The 23,838-nt window shown below is 36.0% G+C and overlaps 2 protein-coding genes and 1 long non-coding RNA gene across 3 annotated transcripts; 2 read left to right on the forward strand and 1 right to left on the reverse strand.

The window, feature by feature from the left end:
• The first annotated feature begins 1,186 nt into the window (after positions 1-1,186).
• On the forward strand, positions 1,187-9,390 carry ltb4r2b (leukotriene B4 receptor 2b). Its single transcript, NM_001308970.2, is given in 5 exon segments — positions 1,187-1,474; positions 4,184-4,769; positions 8,123-8,323; positions 8,411-8,454; positions 8,541-9,390. Coding segments are annotated over 4 exon segments (1,020 nt in total). The 5' UTR covers positions 1,187-1,474; positions 4,184-4,202; the 3' UTR covers positions 8,749-9,390.
• A 1,549-nt stretch (positions 9,391-10,939) lies between these two features.
• On the reverse strand, positions 10,940-12,323 carry LOC101882378 (uncharacterized). The gene is made up of 2 exons (XR_224761.6): positions 12,011-12,323; positions 10,940-11,695 (listed from the first exon to the last, which is right to left on the reverse strand). It is a non-coding gene; the product is annotated as an uncharacterized lncRNA (long non-coding RNA).
• A 503-nt stretch (positions 12,324-12,826) lies between these two features.
• sdr39u1 (short chain dehydrogenase/reductase family 39U, member 1) lies at positions 12,827-21,515 on the forward strand (the record flags this gene model as incomplete). The annotated part of the gene is given in 7 exon segments (NM_001076578.1): positions 12,827-12,893; positions 13,251-13,357; positions 15,141-15,223; positions 15,358-15,479; positions 17,500-17,652; positions 20,118-20,869; positions 21,239-21,515. Coding segments are annotated over 6 exon segments (906 nt in total). The 5' UTR covers positions 12,827-12,877.
• Positions 21,516-23,838: the final 2,323 nt, after the last annotated feature.

Consider the following 23,838-nt stretch of genomic DNA (forward strand, 5'->3'; position numbering starts at 1 on the left):
TTATAAAGTAAACACAAAACAACAGTTTCCATCTAGAGCTCCTTCACAGGACTTCACACTGGTAAACAGTCGCTATATCGGGCCCTCATGGCAACCAATCATAGAGCTTGCGCTACACATTGTAACATTTTTTGAGACCTGCGCATCAGCGTCACAATGGCAAGGGCTATGCAACCACATGCTGGAGCAAACGCAGAAGTATAATTTAGCTTTATCTCCCCTGCTACTGTGTTTGTGTTGCCGCTGTGAAAATCAACCTGTGCACGTAATGAAACTCCCTTTTCTTGCAAACTCTTAGCCTCTTTCGACCACTCGACACTCCCACTTAAACAAAGCTGGACTCACCCACTTTCCTGACTTTTTCCAAATGGTGTGAAAACACCCTGCTGAGACAGAGGGGGTTCATGGCCCTTTAAGGTTGTAGACTGCAGATTTGTGTTAAACAGATTTACTTACATATAAACCTAACCTATGTATTTTTCTCTGCTCTGCTATTGAATTAGCCTACAAGCACAGTAAAATGCACAGCCTCTGAAACGGCTTCCAGTTGAATTTGTGAACTGACCGGCATTTGACATATCAAACATAAAATATTCATTGTTAACCAGTGTTTGTGCTTTTCAGCAGAAAAATCACACAATAATCAATAACAAATACAAGCAGATTTTAACTTTTGAGACTAATATAACTTATAATGTGTGTTCCTTTCTATAATTAGGCTCAATGTTTAACATTTAGTTCATTTTGAGCACGTGTTTTCTGTATACAGTATGTAGCAGAAATGTTGCAAATGTAATGGTTTAGGTGTTTATTACTATAACTTTACCCAAAGATATGGAAGATGCCTGTAGTTGTGTGCTAACTTAGCTGTGGACAAAACAATCCCACACACTATTCAGTCTCAATTAAAATATATTAATTATTTGAATATATTATAAATAGCCTATATTTAAAAATCAGAGGGGAGAAACAGTTGTAGAGTAAAGCAACGGTAAAGAATAAATAAATGAAGAGGGAAGAAGCATTGTTGAATGTCGGGGTGTGGTGTCTGATTACCTCACCCACTCCTTCCCACATTCTCATTGCAAGCTGTAGCCTGCAGGTTAGAAAAAAGCATTCTCCTAAAATCATTTCAGAGGGAAACATGGAGAAATTGGTATGTTGAAATATTAGGGAGGAGAAAGGATGGGGCGGAGAAAACTTGAACATGAGACCTCAGAAAACTGGCAGTTTAGTGACAGAAACAAGCATTTACAAGAATTAGTGTGTTTGATTATTGTAGTGTATATGGAATCTGATAGCCTGAAATCACAGAAAAACATAAAGAGCTTAAGCATAAGGTTTGTGAACATCTATTCGGGAAACATAAGAAACAAACAGGGAGACCAACTTGGAGATCACATAACCTAACCAGGTCCATCTGGTCACTTCACAGGGAACCAGTTCAGTTATTTGGATCTAATCAAGTCTTTAGGTGAGTTATATAACTTTTTAAAATTATTTTAATTAATGGAGGAGTAGAAATGCATTACAGTCCTTTCCCTTATTTCTTATATAAACTGCCCATTTATCAATCTTCAGTTTGTCCTTTGTGGCCACTTTCTGTTGATGCAACACTGTCTAGTTTCTTAATGGCACAGATCACAGAGGTCACCAGTGTGCGTAATCAGTTTACTGTAGTGGAGGGATTGTAAACTGGACAATCTTATAATTTTAGCCTTACAGTATTGATAGGTTCTTGACAATCTAAGACTTGTTTAATAAGTTATTTCAATTTAATTTTTAATGTGCTGTTTTCTTGACAGTTGCTGTGGCAAATTAAGATAGTATAAAATAAAACGGTTGGTTTTGAGTGTGTGGATGTGATTTTCAGTGGATATTACAGCTTTTGAGTGACATTCCTAGTTGATAAGCTCAAGATCATGTTTCAAGTTGTAGCACGTTTTTTTTTATTCATGGAAGATTATTGCAGTGTTTATGTGGTTGCTGAGAGCCCATTCTTGATGCTTTATTTGCCCTCTGAAGAGAGGATTATAAGAGAAAAAGCACAATAATTCATAATATGCTCTCTCTATTGGAAACCTTATAAAATATAATAGATTTCCTATCAGAGTAATTTTTTTCCATTTATGTCCGGTTTATGTTTATGTCCTAATAATGATTTCTTAAAAAACAAATTTACAAATGTATAAAAAAATCTAAGTTGCTCAAAAAATCTGATATTTGTATTAGTCTCACAAGAAAGTACTATATACTCACATTTAAGGTGTAATTATTAGTGAAATATACAATCAAGTAAAAAATTACAATTATGAAATTAAGAATTTTGTCATTTTTAAGTAAAAAAAAACTTTTGAGTCTTTGTCTTTTTCAAGATTTTGTTTAGGTTAATTTTTATTTGTAATATTTATTTGTAATGTATTTTGCATGTTCTTGGGAAAAAAGACCTTTTGCCCTAGATAATTATAAAGATTACCTATATATATATATATTTTTTTTTAAATTTACTATAAAAACTAAATCATTTATGTGTTCATGTTTTATGAGTTTTTGGACAGTCTAGGTCAGGGGTGTCCAAACGTTTTCTTATGAAGGGCCGAAAACCAAATTTGATTGAGGGCAAAGGGCTGAAGATATGTATATCTAACTGTAAGTTGCCTTGGGTCATTTATTATTATTACTTCAAAATAAAAAGAAAACATTACTTTAATCATATTAACTACTGAATAATATATTATTTTACATTTTTTAATTGCCCTATTATAATTAAAACTTATTTTATAGCTTAACAACAAAATAAACCAGTAAAAGGTTACGTTAAATTACAAATACCAATGTAATGAATTAACCCCAACCCTTCCCAAAATTCTCTCTCTTCTCAGATGGGATGGTGGGCCAAATCAAAGATTACCATGGGCCAACTTTGGCCCCTAGCTCTAGTTTGGGCATCTCTGGTTTAGACGAGACTTTTGTTGAATAGATGGATATTGTTGTTTGTTTATTTATTGTATTTTTTTTCTAAAGTGTATTAAGATGTTTGAGTTAATTTATATTTTAATATGATTGTGTTTTTTGTTTAAAAATGTGGGGTTTTTAGTTATCTATTGTCTTAACCTGTATGACAGTGTTTGAAACGGCAAAGTAAAAAAAAAATTGAAATAACAAAAATTACAAACAAACATTTTGCAAGAAAGTACTACTTTAGTTGTTATATAGTTATAAAATTATCCTGTTTAAGTGTTTCTTAGTAATTATAGGGTTATTTATTAACAAGTGAAAACTAATAACTAAATGCTTTAAATATGAGGCAGCACGGTGGCTCAGTGGTTAGCTCTGTCGCCTCACAGCAAGAAGGTTTCTGATTTGAGTCCCGACTAGATTAGTTGGGGTTTCTCTGTGAAGTTTGCATGTTCACCCCATGTCTTCCCCAACAGTCTGCAGACACACGGTTTAGGTGAATTATTAATTCATTCATTTTCTTGTCGGCTTAGTCTCTTTATTAGTCCGGGGTCGCCACAGCGGAATGAACTGCAACTTATCCAGCATATTTTTACGCAGCGGATGCCCTTCCAGCCGCAACCTATTTCTGGGAAAGTAGGTGAATTAAATAAAGTAAATTGGCTGTAGTGTGTGAGTGTTTGTGTGAATGAGTGTGTATGGGTTCATTCCACTGTGGCGACCTCTGAAATAGAGACAAAGCTAAAGGTAAATAAATGAATGCATGTTTTAAATATATGATAAATTTATAATTTTTCAATAATGTTTATTATTCAGAGAACATTAAAAACATTTTTTTTCAATTACAATGTATTACGTTCTGTACATTCTCTGACGTATGTTCAAGTTAGCCAGTTCCTAATAATCGAATGCTTTCCTTTTATGATAGGGGGTTTATCGCTGATCCACGACATTAATAAGTTCTTCTTGGCAGCAAAATGTTATAGCCAGAACAACGTTTGTTTATGCTTGTTGCTTATAAACTTGCAAGGAAAACCCAGGAGGAGTGACAGATCCTAGACCAGACCTACGATATTCTTTAAATGAGTTATAACTCTGGCTTGGTCTGGATCACATATGACACCCCAATAATATTTTGAAATAATTTTAGACAGCTAATAATTTTTCTATTTATTGAATGAACAAATAAATAAACAAAATAACATTGCTTCCTGTTGTCCCACAGTTCTTTCGACCCCTTCCAAATGGCATTGGAAAATGGCAGCTTCTCCATGGAGAACATAACAACCGCCAGTCCCAAACTCAAGAGCGTTGTTGATAACAGTACCTCTGCCACCTTTGGGGCCCTGATCCTCAGCATCGCCATCCTCCTAGGCATTCCTGGCAACCTGTTCATCATCTGGAGTATCTTGGCTCGTGCTCGAAAGCGCTCTGTCACCACCCTGCTTATCCTCAACCTGGCGTTTGCCGACGGTTGCCTGATGTTCCTTACCATCTTCTTCATAATATACCTGGCCAAGCAGAACTGGATCTTTGGAGAAGTCTTGTGCAAGCTGCTCTTCTACTTGTGCAACACAAACATGTACGCGTCTATTATGATCATTACATTGATGAGTTTACACAGACTGGTGGCAGTGATGTGGCCCTCATATCTGAGCGTCTGTACTCGCAGACTGACCGTTTTATTGGTGCTCGGAGGCCTGTGGGTCGCCGTCTTTCTTTTGGCAATGCCTGTTTTGATGTTTAGGGCTGAAAAAACTATTGGGAATAAACGGATAGTGTGTGAAACTCATCACAATCGTACAGAGCAGGTAAGTGCTTACTGGTATTATTCATTGAATGCTTGATTGTGATTGGGTGATCTGTTTTACACAACAACACCGTTCATCACACCTTCCAGATATTTATTCATTCATTTACTTTTCGGCTTAGTGCCGATATTAATCTGGGGTCGCCACAGCGGAATGAACCACCAACTTATCCAGCATATGTTTTACGCAGCCGATGCCCTTCCAATTGCAATCAATCACTGGGAAACATCCATACACACTCATTCACACACATACACTTGGACAATTTAGCCTACCCAGTTCACCTATACCACATATCTTTGGACGTGTGGGGGAAACCAGAGCACTCCACGCAAACACGGGGAGAACATGCACACAGAAATACCAACTGACCCAGCCAAGGCTTAAACCAGTGACCTTCTTGCTGTGAGGCGAACATGCTACCCACTGCGCCACCGTGCAGCCCACCTTCCAGATATGAACTACAAATTTTTAGTAGATTATGGTTTATTCATTTAGTTTTTTTATATTTATTTGTAATATTTAAGTTATCGGTGTACCAGTTTTATTATTACAAAAAGAAAACAAACAGATTTATAATAATTGATTAGGTAATGGAGTAGCTGTAATGCAGGGGTTTTCAAAGTGTGAGGCGCGCCTCCCCTGGGGGGCGCCAGAGCATGTCAGGGGAGGCGCGGGAAAAAATATTATATAATAAAAATATAATTATTAAGTTTAATTATTATATATATTTCTTATTATTTTTAAACGTTTTAATTAAACAAAGCTAAAAAAAATAATATGTCATAAATGAGAAAACCTTTTTTAACCAGAAGGCCATAGCTGTGAATTCGCTTCTGTTTGGCAAGCCCGCCAATACAAGTATATGCCTGCTAATTTACAGTCTATGCTGCTAATACAATGGATCGGTTTCTGAGACCCCCTGATTCAAAGCCTTCAAGTTCAGGGCTTAAACTTAAAAGACGACGATATGATGATCAGAAATTCAGTTTAGGATTTACGTGGACAGGACCAGCTGATGAACCACGACCTTTATGTGTGGTTTGTCAAGATATTTTGGCTAATGACAGCACGAGACCCGCTAAACTTCGGCGACACCTTGAATCCAAGCATGATGAGGTAGCAGGAAAACCTCCAGAATTGTGTGTGTGTGTGTGTGTGTGTGTGTGTGTGTGTGTGTGTGTGTGTGTGTGTGTGTGTGTGTGTGTGTATGTGTGTGTGTGTGCGTATGTGTTTGGGATGAGGGGGGCTCCAATGAATAAGTTGTGTCAAAAGGGAGGCCCACTGTCTTAGACTTTGAAAAACCCTGCTGTAATGTGAAGGGGACGCTGACAGGGAAGTGTTGATCCAAATGAAGGGTTTATTAGGAGGACAGTCAGACAAGCAACGGTCAACACAGGGGCAAACAGATGTATACAGGGAATCCAGAGTCATGGTCAAAAAACAGGCAGATGGTCAAAAGGCAGGCAGCAGACAACATAAACAAACAAACCGAGGGGCAAAACACGGCAAGGGAAGGGAAATGCGTCGTAATGTCACTGTACAGTTAAACAAGTCTCATCACTGATGTATGTGTGTGTATGTATGTATGTATGTATGTATGTGTGTGTGTGTGCGTGCTGTTTTTAAAGTCCATAATGAGTCCTTGAAAATCCTCTGGCTGTTTGTATGTGTGTGCGCAATCACCTGATTCTGGAAAAGGTGTGTGAGCACTGCATGACTGAACTTGAAGTCCAAATATTGGCGAATTTGTAGTTCCGTATCGATCTGCGTGTTTAACAGCAATCTGCAAAGCTAGTGACAGTAGCTTATACGATTACACTTTGAATACTATTTTAGACATATTTTGGGAGGATATTTGGTCATTTATTGTTATTAATGGGATATTGTTATTTATATTGCACATATTGCAATATTTCGACATTAAAGCAGCTTATAAATACAAAATGATACAAAAATAAAAATGTAAATAAATAAGAGGGGATAACTTTACAGCAATTTGACTGCAAGTTAGGGTTAGGTTGATTACAGGTGTTTTCCTTGATCCTAGTAGATTCCTAATTGTCAGTGGGCAGAGCCAGTATTGTGATCATGTTAACATTAAACTGTTATCCTTAAAATCTTATAGATTATATAAAGGTGCACGGGAAGACTCAAAGCCAGCATTGTTATCAGAATTGTTGTGCCCAAGTCTATCTAAAGCAGGGGTTCCCAAACTTCTTCGTATGTAGGGGCCAAAACCCAAATATCAATATTGAGAGCCGTGGGCCAAAGTCAAATCGACTTTACTAACTTTATGTATTACATTAAAGTTGCCACTGGTAATTTCCTTATTTATTTAATAAAATTTCAAAATAAATAGAAAACATTACTTCAAATCATATGAACTAATGTAGTATAACCTTTTAAATGATAACTTATTGCAATAAAAACATGAACAATCACATTCACAACAATGGAGTTCATAGCAGAATCTGCCAACTTGATTTGCTCACTAAAGTCTCTGCAATGTTGGGTGACAGTATGTACATTTAAACAAAATCTGATTAATTTACACAATTTAATTGAAACAATCAATTTCAGTTAGCTTTTAACAATAAATAAATCAATCAATCAAACAAACAAACAAAATCATTCTCCCTCTCTTCTCAGATGGAATGGTGAGACGAATCAAAGGTTACCATGGGCCAACTTTGGTCTGCGGGCCCTAGTTTAGGTATCTCTACTCTAAAGTCAGTAGGGGACAGTTAACAATTGTATTGATTTGTTCATTCTACTTCAGGCCATGCAAAATGTAGTTTTTTCAAGTATAAGTAAAACATTTTTGGTTGAAAACGTCCATTTTGATTAGTAAGACACAAGCCAACAATTACAGGCTATTGTTAGCATGTTTCCAGAACGGATTAGCATGTTGTTTGCGTGTTTATAGTATGATTAAACATGTTTTAGGATGTTTTCAGTACAAATTAGCATGTTGCTAGCATATTTCCAGTATTATTTAGCATGTTACTAGCATGTTTCCGGTATGAATTAGCTGCATATATAGGCAAAACACATAACAAATAGAAAATTCCTGTGGCTCATGACTATACAGTTGAGGTCTGAAGTAAAACAAGCAGGATGTGGAAGAAACTGAACATTATTTACAACTTTATTACCTTTAAACAATGAGCTGAAGCTTCTTGTGGTTAATACTACTGAAAAAGACACCTCTTAGATTACCTGAAGGTATAAAGCTAATAAAATACACAGCCCTTCACATTTCACAATGTTTATTTTCCAATCATAAATGGCTGACTACTTTATCTCTCATAAAAGCTATAATTCACGCATGATTTGTCATTTATGAACAGGCGGTATTCCAGTATACCCTTGAGACAATGGTGGGCTTCCTGGTGCCGTATGTGATCATAGTGAGCAGTTATGTGTGTATCCTCCGCCGCCTCAGACAGACCAAGTTCAAGAGGATGATACGAAGCGAGAACCTCATTCAAGCCATTATTGTGACGTTCTGCATTTTTTGGCTTCCTTACCACATCCTTAATGTAGTGCAGGCAAGAATTTGTCATTCAGATCTTTCTGTGATAATCTATGCAATTACCTAAATGTGTGATTTTATTTTGTTACTGTTTTCTGGTCAGGTGATGGCAGCGCTTACACCAGAGGGAATGCCATTAAAAACACAGTGAGTGCTTCAGAATGTTAAACACACTCAATTGGTATTTCTCCCATGCTCAATAATATCACAGTAACCATCTTCTCTATCCTCAGACTAAAAAACATCTGGGAGTCCAGCCGTGCTGTTACGTCTACTCTGGCATTTATCAGTAGTTGTGCCAATCCTGTCCTATATGCATTTGCTGGACGCTCATACATTAAAGCTGATGGCCTGGCGTTCATGGCCAGACTTTTTGAGGGAACCGTTCTGGACTACAGTGCTCGGAAAAACCAACAGACTAGGGATGTCATCAGGCTATAAAACTCAAGGAGACACATAGGAATCCATCTTGGACAATAAGTTATTCTGGATATTTATATTGGAAAATCTTTTTGTATTGTGACTGAACAAATAGAAGGCAGCGTAAAGACATGGTCGTGTTGAAAATAACACACTTTAATTTATTTACTTTATGATCACTAAAAAAAAACTGTTCAATAGAGTGAGCATAGTGAATGTTTGTAGTGTGGTATAAATGCAACCCAGAAATACTAGCTTTGCCATTTGATCACATGATCAGTGTGGGGTTTCATGATTTTACTGGTATTTACAAATCATCACCTTTATATGTGCATCAGAAAGAAGGTGTCCAGCAGGTTGAGGAATATAGTGAATTCAGATGTTCTTCAGGTAGTTCTGTAAGTTAATACACAGCCCAGACTGATTTTTAAAGCAGTAGTCAACATTTGAACTGGATCAAAACAACTTAAAAGAATGGGAGTCCTTTAACAGTTAAAAATAACTTTGATTAGGGTTACACAATATATTGTTTCAGCATCAATATTTCAATGTGTGCATCCACAATAATCACATCGCATAGATGTGTAACGCCGAGTTGACTTTGCAGTGTTTTTTTTTTTTTTACATTTACATATACAAAACCATAATGCATAAATGCTGTTTATTTCACTTTTATCTTCGCTTTGTAGCATTTATCTATGCTTGTAGTTTATTACATTGTACGCATGTTTCACTCCCCTACAGAATCATCCCAGTCAATCAAAATGAATGCGTTTGGTAACACTTTGGACCAATTCTCAATACTAATTAGTTACTTGCATGTGTATTGATATATTGGCTGCTTATTAGCACTTTTTTAGGGGTTTTCACCTTTATTGTAATAGGACAGTGGAGATTTAGAGACAGGAAAGTATAGGGAGCAGAGATGGGGTAAGGGTCAGCAAAGGACCTTAAGCCGGAAATCGAACTCGGATCGCCATGAACACCTCGGTGCCATGTGTGTGTCGACGCACTAACTATAAGGCTATTGGCCAAAGTTATTAACACTTTAGGCACATATTTTGCATGACCTTATTCTACATCCATAATCCCACACAATACCCAAACTACATTAATATTAAAGAAGCCAATTGGGAGTTTGATGCAAAAGTCATAATGGTTTGCTAATAGTGAGAATTTAACTTTAAAAAAGTGAATAAATTCTTTACAAAGTGCCATTCAATAATTTGCTGGAACTATATAGATGCAGAATATACCAATATATACATTTTAGAAACAAAATATTGCAATTTCAGATTTGTCTAATATCATGCAGCCCTAACTTTGATGGAAGGTTGAGACTCATTTCAAAATGCTGACTGATGAAATTCCCCCGAAATTGAAGTGTGACTTATTCAACCTTCATTTGTATCAGACCTGAGTTTATTTCTTGAACACATGATGATATTCTGAAGAACGTTGCAAACCAGTAGACATGAACTATGGTTTTAACCTCGACAATAGACAAGCAGCTATTTCAGGTTTATAAAGGTTTGGAACCACAGGAGACAAGTAAACGTTTGTAAACTTCCACAAATGTTTGAATTAACTTGTGTATATGGCAGCTTCTATTAATAAAAAAAAAGCAACATGATGAACACTGCATAATTTCTTATCTAAACCTGCTGGGAAAAAAAAAAAAATCTGTACATATTTATTAAACAATATTCAAGACTTCTAGTTCTCAGGGGAACACTGAAACATACATAAAGTTCCTTAAAGGATGTTGGAGAAAGTTATTTTTAAATATTGCATTACAATTTTGAGTTACTTTAAGTTGAAAGCAATGTTTGCTACTTCTGCAATGTCTTAGTTCAGTAAAATCACTGTCCATTGAGAATCCTCTTTTCTTTGATGTGTTCAAAATAATGAAAATACTTCCATCACAGAAATATAAGGCTTTGCCATATTGGATTTTGTCAGCTCTAACAGGGAGCAAATTCTCAATGAGATTCCAGGAATTAAAAAAAAAAAAAAAAAAAAAAAAAAACTTAAATCTAAAGTAACTAGTTAGCAACTTAATTACTTTTTAAAATGCATCACTTTAAATTAGAAGTAACTCTACGCAACTCTCGTTACTTGTGATGTTACCACCAACACTGATCCTAAATAAACGTTTTTGCAAGCAAATTAAAATCCACAATTTATAAAAATGTATACCATGAAATGAATCGAATCAATGTACATTTATTGAAGCGGTTTCAAATCATTTGTGACAATCAGCTTACATTTGTCTTCCAAGCAGAGACCAAGAAAAAAAATGCAACAAATGGACGAGTCTACACAATTGTGATTCAAGTTAGTTTAATAAAACTTCGTTATTCAGTAGTAAAATGTGAATATGGCAAGTCAAATAACCAATATTATAAGAAACTTACTACTTAAAAAAATTAAATAAAAAATTCAACAAATGAAGTTTACCACAAACTAATACACGATTAATAAAAAAAATAAATACTTTTTTTGTAAAAAAAAAAAAGAAAAAGATCCATTCAATACAAAACCTCTCATAATACACATGTTCCTGCAGAATTATGAAGGCTAAAACGCTTTTTAAAAACATTAAAGCTGGTTTTACGTTCATTTAGACTTTTAGTATATTTTCAGAAAAATTTACAAATTCTAGATGGGGAAAACATTAGCAGGCAATGACTATCAAAGTACACGTTCAGTCAATCAAATGTTGACTTAATCATTTGCATGCGATTTAAGACCAATTATTAAAAGTAGCTTGAAAAACAAAAAAAACCAAAAAAAGTCAGGTTGTCAGTTAAAAAAACGAATGTGCTAATATAAAACCAACTATAGCTCAATTTTTAGAAACAACCTGACCACATTACTGGCGAACAGAAACACGAACTAACAAGCAGTCCAAATGCACGAGGAAACACGTGACTTCAGCTCACCTCCATTTGCAAAACGTGGGTTCCTGTAAAGAAGATACACAAACATAGGAAATTAGGGAAATGTTGCGAGAAAGAAAACCTAAAACAGGCTTTATTCCGCTGCTTCAACCAGTCAGTGCAGTAGGGCTGTAATCATTAGACTTCAGGTGAAACACGGACTGCGAAATCATCATGTCTGGTTTGAGCAGAGGCAGTTCGGGCTAACGTTAAATCTTTACAGCAAAGATACAGACTCGGGCATCTGGATGTAGTTAGAAGCAGATGCACCTGCCAATTTAAATTTTCGTTAAAACGCGTTTCAGTATCGAGTAGTAATGTGAATAAACAGATAAACTTACCGAAAAATATCTGGTGCGTCCATTTCACACTGGTATGACTGAAAACACCCTTTAGTTAGAGCCTACATGCGTTTACCGAAGCGGGAAGATTATGTGGAAGCTTGATGGCAAGTAAAAAAAACTGCGGTAAACAAACAAAAAAGGTGATCCACGTCCTTTAAACGCTTGAAGTTGGAATGTATATCTCAACACTAACAAGTTATTAAAATAAATATTAAAACAAAAACGTGGATGCAAAGAAAAAAATATATATATTTTTATCACTAGGCTACTTGAAAACGTTACAACGCCGTTGAGCGTTACGAGCAGAAAGGATGTAAGAGCGGCATGGGGCCGTATTTATCTACTAATAAACCACGTGTTTCTACAGGGAAAAACGCTTCCGGTTGCTGCACCCACATTTATTAGCATTATTATTAACTGGTTAAGACTCGTTTAATTATGACTTGATGTGAATTATAGAAAAGCTTTTGATATTATATGATATTGATATTATAGTTTAAAAAACGTCAAAATACGTATTACGTTTTAAATGCTTTTTTTGTTAAAATATTAATGAAATTAATAAATTATTGTTGTATTGAAAGAGAATTTAAAACGACGTGTGTTAATAGAGTATGTATAGCTTATTAGATCATAATTAAAATATTACATTCGCAGTTGGTAACGTTATGTAATAATGTACATAATGTAATGTTTTCTGTAGAAATCTGACCTGCTGCCCTTCTCAAGATGGCTACGGTTACGCTCTGGTTTATGGAGCTCACGTGGTGAACATGTGACATTCTCATTGGTTTAACCTTCGCACGCAGGAACATGTAAAAGAAGTGGATTTCTGCAAGTTGTCGGGGTTTAAACGGACAAACAATGAGAGTTGTAATAGGTACATCATTTGTATTTCTTTTCGCGTTATTGTTGCATGACAGCGTAACATATACATCTCATACTGAATGTCAGTGTGTGTAATACTAGCCTCTTTGAATATAATACAGATCTGCTACATTAAAGCATATTATTATTTTAAATATCTTGTCACCCTCTTTGATTGTATGTGCTATTGTTACTATCATATGGCTGGGTCCTTATTCGTTACTGGATAAATACGAGCTTAGTTTTGATTTTTAGGTAATGTTTTGTAAGTGTTCTAGCAGCGCATGCGCGTTTAAAGAACACATGCGCGGGCTGCAATAAATGTAAAATTAATGATTTTTTTTTTATTTACACTTTTCACTTTCACTAGGTGGAGGCACGGGGTTTGTGGGACGTGAACTGACACGTTTGTTAAAAAGCAAAGGTCATGAAATTACACTTATATCCAGGCAACCCGGTCCAGGAAAAATAACATGGGTAAGACCTAACTTGATATGCATTAAAGTTTACCGATGCAAACAAATGTATCAATTCTAAGCAACAAAGTAAGGTTGATACATTACATAGTAGTAACATAGTAATAATAATGAATGGTCTTGTATGTCAGATTTGTTCACTTATTGTAATCTGAATCATATACTGAAAACAATGATTAATATAATAAATCAGTTTGTTTCTCATTTGTTACATTTATTTGATAACATGTTTACAATTGGTTTAAATGTAACTTATCTTTCAAATTAAGCATATTTTAAAAACTAAACCTTTTTGTATTTTTTTTTATTTTTTTAAATTATTCAATTATTTTAATAATTTTTTGCTTCTTTGTTTCTTTTGTACTAATGCATTTATATATGGTATTATGCATTGGCCACGATAGCTGCAATTTAAGAAAACGCATGCAATTACAAAAACACCAGCAGATTAACAAGCAATCTTAATCAGTTTGACAGCACGTGTGTTGCAAATTCTCACAACACAAGCAACTGAAGAAACGTGCTGCAGTTACTAAACGCACTGCATACTATTAAAACACAGTTTCACATGTAATGATCAGTTTATTTATGCTAATAATTTACAAAAGACAATGGAATCATGTAATCAGAAAATAAAAAAGAATAAATAAGAAAGGTATGATAAAATGTCACCTAATGACTGTGCAATACAAATTTTTTTAGAGAGGGGGGGGTAAATGTAAAAATGGAATCAAACATAATATGTCAAAGATGGCAAAAGGGTAAATATGTCTCATGTAAAAGGAAGAGATAAGTAAAAGATGAAATAAGTTAAGGTAATAGACGAATGATGTGTGTGGAAATGGGCTGGGAAAATAATAAGCTTGTGCTTCATCCTGCTTTATTTCGGCCATGTTGTGATGTATTTTTTGTTAGAGAATTTTTATGTATAATTTATCTGTTTGAAACAAACAAATAAAAAAAATAAAAATAAAAAAACCTTACCTTTAAAAGACCACCAACAACTTCACTGAGCAACAGTCACGGCATAATAACACATCCATATTTTAGCAAGGTCTGTCAGGTTTTTGCGTCCCCTTGAAAGATTTCTGTTGTGTTACGTGGATATTGACAAAATGCAGCGTGTTTCTTCAGTTGTTTGTGTTGTGAGAATTTGCAACACATGTGCTGTCAAACTGATGAAGATTGTTTCTTAATTTGCTGGTGTTTTTGTAATTGCATGTGTTTTCTCAAATTGCAGCACCTTAAGCTCTCTCAGCCACCGTAGAATTAAGCTTTTTTGTTTATTACTTTTTTGATCTAGTGAAAGTATTAATTATTTGAAGGGTTAGCAATTCAAAAAATGTTTACACAAAGGCTCTTGCGCAGTACATGACATTAATATTGCCAACTTCTTTAGTTTTTCCGGAATAGATTTTTCCAATTAAGCGCTTAATTTATTTTAAATGCATTTTTATTGTATTTATATACAATGCATGATATTTTGATGATTGTCCAAAGCACAGGAATGAGAAATGTGATTGTCTGTTGTTGGTTATCAAAAATTCATTCATGAATTCATTAATTTATTTTCCTTCGGCTTAGTCCTTTTATTCATCAGGGGTCGCCACAGAACCACCTAACATGTTTCATAAAAGTAAAAATAAAACCCAGGTAAAAATCATTCCTAAACCTGCTTCCCTAAGTTTAAATGTGGAGATTAGAACAACAATAACGAAAGTGTTAAGTAAATTATGATTTTTTAATTTAGATAACTTTGACTCCTTCTTTATTCATGATCACAGAGCGATGTAGAGTCCAGAGGCCTCCCACCGTGTGAGGGTGCTGTAAATCTAGCTGGGGAGAATATTATGAACCCTCTGAGATGGTGAGGAATAATTTTGTTATCATACATCAGTGATGTAAAAATAGTAGAATATTATCACTGATAGAGTCAGCGATGTTTCCTTTAACATGTTTATATTAATATAATTGTTCAATCTTTTGCATTTAACAATCTAGGTGGAATGAGAGTTACAAAAATGATCTGTTCTCCAGCCGAGTAAACACAACCAGAATTCTCACCCATGCCATTGCTGCATCACCTGCTCCACCACAGTCATGGGTTCTCGTCACTGGAGTAGGTAAATAAGAAATGTTATTGCACATAATGCAGAATAATACCTTTAACATCTGTCAGTATTGAGTTTCAAGTCGAGTTGAGCTTTTTAGTCATTCTGCTACATGTGTGGACATACAGTGAGATTAAATGTCGTGTCTCACAGGACCACGGTGCTACATAAATCAACATAATTATAAATATGAAAACAACACTGGATGTAAGAGCTATTCTAAATCTATACATAACTAACATCTGGAACAGTAATCTAAGTATGCTAACTACTAACTACATATATAAATACCTAAATTATACAGACAACCTAAGACAGACTATAGACCTTTTTCTTGGAAAGCAAAATTACCCATTATGCTTTGCGTGTATGCGCAAGGAGAATGCGAAGAACTTCCGGTCGGCAGCTAATGCGTGTAAACAGTCACATTTTGACAGCTTTGAAACGATAGTTTTAATCTATTTTACCTGCTTTTATCCTCTTTGAACTAATACTGTTGTCCATCAGCACCATCTCCTGGACTGATCATTTAAAGAAATGCGATCTAATAGGATGGAAAACAGCTGCTGTGAGGCATTTTCCTTTCGTTGTCAGATGGCATCTTCTGCAGTTTAAATGAAGCCTCGTCATCGCTAAAGTCAACATTTTCTCTTTATTTCAAATATATAACCAGCCCAAACAAATGTAGTTCACCAAAATGTTTGACACACACACGTAGCCTGTACTGTGCCACTGACACACTGATTTAATAACTGTTACAACGTGAAAATATAGGCTAGTGTCATTTCGAAATGACAGAAAAACACAAACCGTGGTGAATACAACACACAAAATAAAACACAAACGGCTCACGATAAGAATGAACAGCAAATCAGCCAGCAGAGTATAAATAACAGACTTTATTGGTCATTTTTGTAAATTGCACAACTTTCATACCTGTTAAGTTTCATGCCAGTACTCTGGTTTGCTCTCTCTCTCTCTCTCTCTCTCTCTCTCTCTCTCTCTCTGTGTGTGTGTTAAAGAGCCACTGAGCTAACAGCTGACAGGCCGGGAACGCACACACACACACTGGTATTTCTGACGGCAGACACGTGAACTAGTAGAACGTTTTTCTCATATTTCTGACGCGCTTGAACCACATGTGACAGATTATAACGGCTTTAACAGACACATTTCTAAGTTGTGTGTCACAAAAACACTTTGTTATCCATTAAAAAACGTTATTGAAACCCATTTTCGGAGCGCAAATTACCAGTTGCACACTCTGTAAACGGAAGTTTTTAATATTCTACCGGAAGACGCTGGTCGCTATGGCGCCCTCCATGCAGCAGCCATGAAAAAGGTCTATACAAGTGCTATACAAGTACATAAGACAGAACAATATTGTGCAATATACTGTGCAAAAGAAAAAAACAAGTGTACAATACAGTGTACATTCACAGGTAAACATTGTTTTTCTTATGGAGACCTTAAGATGTTTAAGTAAAGTGTCTGGTGCATATGGAGAGAGAAGAGTGTTTCTATTCACCTTATTCTTCGCCGACGAGCGGCCGCAGCAATTTGAATCTTTTTGGCTCGAGGCTTCCGGTCTCATTCACTTACATTAATTTTTAGACATTAAAAACGGCTCGTTTCGCTGTTTGGTGTTGCAAACTGATATTTCCTTATTTTATTATTCTACTTGGTCTATATAGTCATGCAAACATTTGTATGTAGAGCAAGCAGTTTGACCGTTTTCTGCCGATTATTATTCCTAGTCATTTCTCCCATAGGCGACTGAATCGGAAGTTCTAAAACAATCGTGAAAACAGGCGCACTTCCACATTTTAGAATAAGGTCAATAGGTGGTTTGTCAGGCCCACTCACCTGTGTGTAGCACACTTCAGAAATGCACAATAGCTGATTTTGTTCAAGTATAATAATCCCATAAACACAAAGTGCTTTCTATTGACAGCGATTTATGTAATTGTGCCTAAATTGTGAGTTTATAAGGAAGATATTTCATCCAGCTTATCTCTGATTTTGTCTTTAGCGTGTTATAAACCTAGTCTTCAAACCCATTACACTGAGGAGAGCAAATGGACTCCGTTTGACTTCCTGTCTGGACTGGTGAAAGAGTGGGAAGGTGCAGGACAACTTCCTGAAGAAAGTGCCAAGAAAACAAGACAAGTGATCGTCAGACCAGGTCAATCTAAACGCATGTCTTGGCAGTGTGAAAAATGTCACCTGAAATGTAACTGATAAAAAAAAACTGCCCTTTCATATAAAGAACGAAAACAATAAACATATAGTTGTAGAAATTCCTTGAAATATAGAAATAACGATAATGACTAAATACAGTATAATGCAGTTGGTATCATTTTCAGAATTTTTTTTTTCCCACTGATGAATGATGCATAATTATAGAGCTTAAGCATTTAATGTGGCAGGTGATAAACTGCATGATGTGAACATTTATACAACTATTGATTTTAGTGTAAATGGGCCTAAAAGGGCCTACTGTCACGTTCGGTGAGGGGAAAAAGGAGCGAGGACTCAGGTGCAGCAAATAATGGGTGTTTATTAAGAATAAAATAAAAACAAAAAGGCAAAACAAACAACCCCGAGGGGGAAAACTCTAATAAAACAAATAAACGAACAAACAAACTTGACTAGACTGGCAGGACAAGACAGGGCTGGACACAACAAGACAGGAAACTATCGACGACGAACTGGCAAAAGACTGAAAACATGAGGGGGATTATAAAGCAAAAAGTAAATTGACACACAGGTGAACATGACAAACTAATATTGAGTAAACAAGGAGGGAGGGACTAGACAATAGACGGGAGAGCGCATGACACAGAGAGACAATACAAGCCATGCGCTCACATAACACAACACAACACTGAAGCACACGACAAAAGCACGTGACCACAATGTAAACACCGAGCCACGTGCTTTGACAAAAGACGCAAGACACGAGCACACGATGAATGAAAACACTCACCGTGCACTCACACACGCAGCGTGCATGCTTCATCCCAGCGCCGACCAAAACCGAAACCAACAAGACTGAGACGCTGGGAATGAAACACCACGCTGCTGACAGACGAAAACACAGACACTAGTACAAGAGCGCAAGCGTCTGACGGACGCAGTGCGTGCGCGGCCACATCAAGCGGCATCGCGCACACTCTGCGTACACCCTTGACGGTGCGCGCGCACACAGAGACAGAAACAGGACCGGACATGGGTAGTGTCAGAGCTCTGCTACCAAAACAAGAATTTACAAAGACCAGAGTGGCAGAACCCTGACACCTACGGCTAATATATTTATTATTTTTATTATTATTATTATTATACACTACTGACATTTTTAGATCAGTAATATTTTCAAAAAATTACACCAAATATGCTATAAAATATATCGAAATGTCCCCACCAATAATTTAATTCACTTTAAAAAAAATCATGCTGTCAATATTAACCTAGATATGCAGAAAGGGTTAAATTACATCAATCCTCGAGTCCAAAGGCCCCAACAACATATGAATATTGTGATTGGCTGTACTTTTCCCTGCTGTCATGTGAGAGGCCACAGCTGCCTTCAGATACAAACATATTTAATAGCAGTTTTGTTGTTTTTTGTCAACAAAATCACATGTTGATGAGCTCTGTTAGTATCTGATAATATCCATATTTTTCCTTCTTCATCTCGAAATACAAAATCATGTACAAACAGGTCGTCGATGAACATTTTTTCAACCCATGCTCATTCTGATTACATACCGCTTTACACATTTCTGGAGAGAGCAAAATACGTCCCAGGAGCTACTTTTTTATTTTTTTGCAGTTTTTGTTATCGCAAATTCACCAGAGGCTGCTGTTGACTGATCGACTGACTAATTCCCCCACCCTCCTCCTTCCCTAAACCTAACCACAGTGTTTTCAAAAACAATCCAGAAAAAGTAAAGCCCCCTAATTTTTACTACGTTTTCAGATTCTACCCCATTCTCACCCTGTTATTTACTTGTTTGTTTTAGTTTTTAGCTTTTGTTTTTGTTTTACCCGCTTTCTGGTACCATTCTTCTCCAGACTCAAACCTTGTTGTTACGGTCAACTCCTCTCTGCGTCTCAATTCTGCCGACAAACATGTCGAGCTTCTGCGCAAACAGTAACAGCAACAATAACAGTAACAGCAAAAGCCGTCCATACAGAGGTAAGCGGTCAGCTGGTAAGCGAGAAATAAAACGACGTCATACCTCCTGTAGCGCTTGTTTTAAAGACAAAATGCAGCCATACATAGCTCTGGCTACATAATTTACTATCTCCAGAAATGTATTTAGGGCTACACTACTTGTTTTCGCTGACGAAATGAACACTGCCTTCTAGTTTTTTAAAGAATGCTGATTGTATTGCCATTTCTGAACACACTTTAAACAGTACATTATATATCACAGAAATGAGTTCAATTTGAAATCAAACTCATTCTAAATTGCCGTAATATTTAACATTAATACTATTTTAAAGGATGTGTGATCACTTAAATGCAGTCTTTGTGAGCATAAAAAACATTTATGTTGAACCCATATCTTTTGTAAACCCAGACTTTTGAACGGTTGTGTATTTATGTACTGTATGTTCTTCCTCTAACCTCTTCAGGTGCAGTGTTAGGGCGTGATGGTGGTGCCATGAAACAGATGTTGATTCCCTTCTGGCTTGGTCTGGGTGGGACGCTTGGCTCAGGACGACAGCCCTTCCCGTGGATCCATGTTTCAGACCTGGCTGGCATCATTGCCCATGCCTTAGAGCCCCGAGAGGATCCACCTTCAACAGAGCCAGATGTTTTTAATGGAGTCGCGCCTGCATTGAATACCAATTTTGAATTCACTAAAGAATTGGGGAGGGTTTTGAAAAGACCTACTATCTTCCCTGTGCCTGGCTTTTTCTTGGATGTCTGCCTGGGTTCAGAGCGAGCCGTTATCCTCACACAGGGACAGAAAGTGCTGCCCAAGAAGACTCTTGACTCTGGCTTTGAGTTTCAGTACCCAGATCTTACTTCTGCTTTAAAGGAAATCGCTGGATCCCAGTGATCAATCTATAACTGTACAGGATCGGGAATCTTTTATGTATACAAGTGTGATATACTTCTTAAAATGTTAAATTAAGAATATAAATAAACTAAAACTTGCTTGTACATAAAAAGATAAAAACATTTAATTCATTCATTCATTTTTTTTTTGACATAGTCCCTTATTTATCAGGGGTTGACACAGTGAAATGAACCGTCAATAATTCTAGCATATGCTTTACGCAGCAGATGCCCTTTCAGCCACAACCCATTACTGGAAAACACCCATACACACTCATTTACATACACACTTATACACTACAGCCAATTTTGTTTATCTAATTCACTTATCCGCTTGTATGTATATGTATACTGTATGTATACTGTTTCCGGGTCCAAGCCGCCATTCATTTGAGAGGAGAAATTTTTATTCCTATCACACATTAAAGTTAATTTTATATAAAGTCATAGTGTACACAACAATCTCTGGGCTTGCTGCATAACAAATACCAAAAATTTTACAATTTATAAAAACAAATGAATCACTTTCTGGCTATTGGATATTAGGCATGGACCTATATATTGAGATCGTGATTTTCGAAAGCATTAAATCGCTTTGTAAACGTTTATTATTACCATTTCATGAATCTCCCCATTCAGTTGAATAGAGTGCTTGGACCCGGAAGCCGCTTCGCGTGACGTCACACTTAACAAGCGGATAGTGCATGTCTTTGGACTGAGGGAGCAGCTGGAGGAAACCCAAACATTCAAGGGGAGAACTCCACACAGAAATGCCAACTGGCCCAGCTGAGGCTCAAACCAGCGACCTTCTTACTCCGAGGCGACAGTGCTAACCACTGTGCCGTGCCACTTTGAACAAAATGAGTACTGTATTTGTAAATAAAGTCATTATGTAAAAAGTCCAGCTTTGGTGTCTCTGATTATATATACCATTATTAGATAATCTAAAATATGTGTTGTCTGAATAAAGTGGCCACTTTTGGTTTTATCTATATCTGTTTGATCCGTGGGGTTGTCTTCTACATGAGATGGTTATTCAATTTTTGTTTATATTGCGTATACTTTTATTTGAACGCTACATGTGAAGACACTTGACAAAAATGATAATTGTGAATAAAAATGTATGTATTTATTTATTTATTATTTTTTGTATTAGTTCCAAGAAACTGCATGTGTCTCAAACTCAATTTCTGGAGGGCTGCAGCTCTGCATAGTTTTGCTCCAAACCTAATCAAACACATCTGATCCAACTAATCAAGGTGTTGGAGTTAGAGGTGGTTGGAGCTGCGACCCTCCAGGAGTTGAGTTTGAGATCACAACTATAAAGAATACAGTAAAAGAGAGACATTAGATAAACAAAATAAAGAACAAAAAAAAACCATAAAAAAATAATAATGCAATAATAAAAAAGATACATAAAACCCCAAGAAAGAAGCAGAGCAATTCCATGAAAAAACTAGGTTTTCGCAAAAATATTGAAACCATTTTTTGCGTTTTTTGTGGAAGTATTTTACAGTGCTTTAAAATACTCAAACATGTATCTGTTAATGTTTTCAAACTATTATATGTGATTTACCAAAATCACATGAGTGGAAATTTCACATCCGTCACATCCATAACAGCTTTTTTCCCTTATAAATGCAAAAAATGTAAAATAAAATAAAATAAATTGTTTTTGTTCTATAGTGTGTTAACTCTTATCCTTTTGATTCTTTTGGGTTATGCAGTTTAATTCATACTGTATACTGTAAACTCGCTAACTTCTTTGGTCACATCCACATGCTTATTTTCCTCATTTAAAATATAAAAAATGTTTACAGATTGACATTTTGATTGATAGATTGATCCTTTAACTCTATGGCTAGTTGTTTTGGAAAATATAAACAGATGTTTCAATATAGCTGCAGCGCAGTGGGTAGTGCTGTTGCCACACAACAAGAAGGTTGCTGGTTTGAGCCCCAGCTGGGTCAGTTGGCATTTCTGTGGGCAGTTTGCATGTTCTCCCCATGTTGGCGTGAGTTTGCTTTGGGTGCTCCGGTTTTCCCCACAAGGCCAAAGACATGCGCCATAAGTGAAATGGGTAAGCTAAATCAACCAGTGATGGGTTGCAGCTGACAGGGCATCCGCTGTGTGAAACATATGCTGGACAAGTTGGCGGTTCATTCCGCTGTGGCGCCCCCAGATTAAAAAAGGGACTAAGCTAAAGAGAAAATGAATGAATGTTTCAATAAAATGTTACCATAAACATTCTTTGTGAATTTATGGTTTTAGATTTTACTGCAAATGTGCCCTTTCAGCACATTTTTAGGAAAGCTGCAAATATAAGAAAGTTCATAGTAGCTTTTAATGACTTGGTTTTGAAAATAACAAATAACATCCTTAAGGTGTAAATTACAACTAATATCAACCTTGGAAAAGCAACATGAACTTAAATCAATCCAAAACAAAGATGATACACTGCATGAAATAAACAAGTGACAAATGTCTTCCTACTCATTTTTACAAAAGTAAAATATTTGGACAAAAATGTGTTTATATAAGCAATCTGTTCATGAGCGCTACGTCATGTCATTTTAGAGATTGTATTCGATTTTTAAATGACTCTTTCCACGGATAGACAGACAGAATCACCTAAACAAAACACCAAAAGGCACCACAGTATTATTGTCTACAAATTGGCCAAAAGTTTAAAATAATTCGGATGTTATAATGGTTTAAATGCTCACCAAGGCTGCATTATGCATTGTGAATAAGGCAATTATTATTAGAAAATAGGAGACAAAAGGTGCAATCAGGACAGATTTCTGTCTCTTTTTAGATTTACAGCTTCCATTCACAGCCACAAGAAATGAGATCTTACAACACAACATTATTTACAGCATTTAACAAAGAGAACATTTGATTGTTTTACAAAACTACTGTTTTTTACAGTTTAAAAACAGTGCAAAACGTTTCCATATATTTAAGACGCGTATAAGCTAAAAAAGACAATTTTTGCTTCTCTTCCAAACATTTTTTATCCATTTGAAAAATTTGGCTACGTCACGCATCAACTACCCAATCACTGCGTACTCATTTACATAAAAACTTCCCTTAATGTTCGACCACGATTTGTGTACAATGCGTTAAATAACAAAAAACTGAAATAACAGTGTATGAGGACAAATGAGCGGAGTTGACCTGACATGTCTTCTGAGTTTACAATACTAAAATATCTTAACTAGGTCTATCACCATCACTGTGAAGCATGGTACAAGTACAACCTATAAATAGATGACGCAGACTACGTCATAACCC

Source organism: Danio rerio, chromosome 2 (assembly GCF_049306965.1).
Source record: "Danio rerio strain Tuebingen ecotype United States chromosome 2, GRCz12tu, whole genome shotgun sequence".
NCBI lineage: Eukaryota > Metazoa > Chordata > Actinopteri > Cypriniformes > Danionidae > Danio > Danio rerio.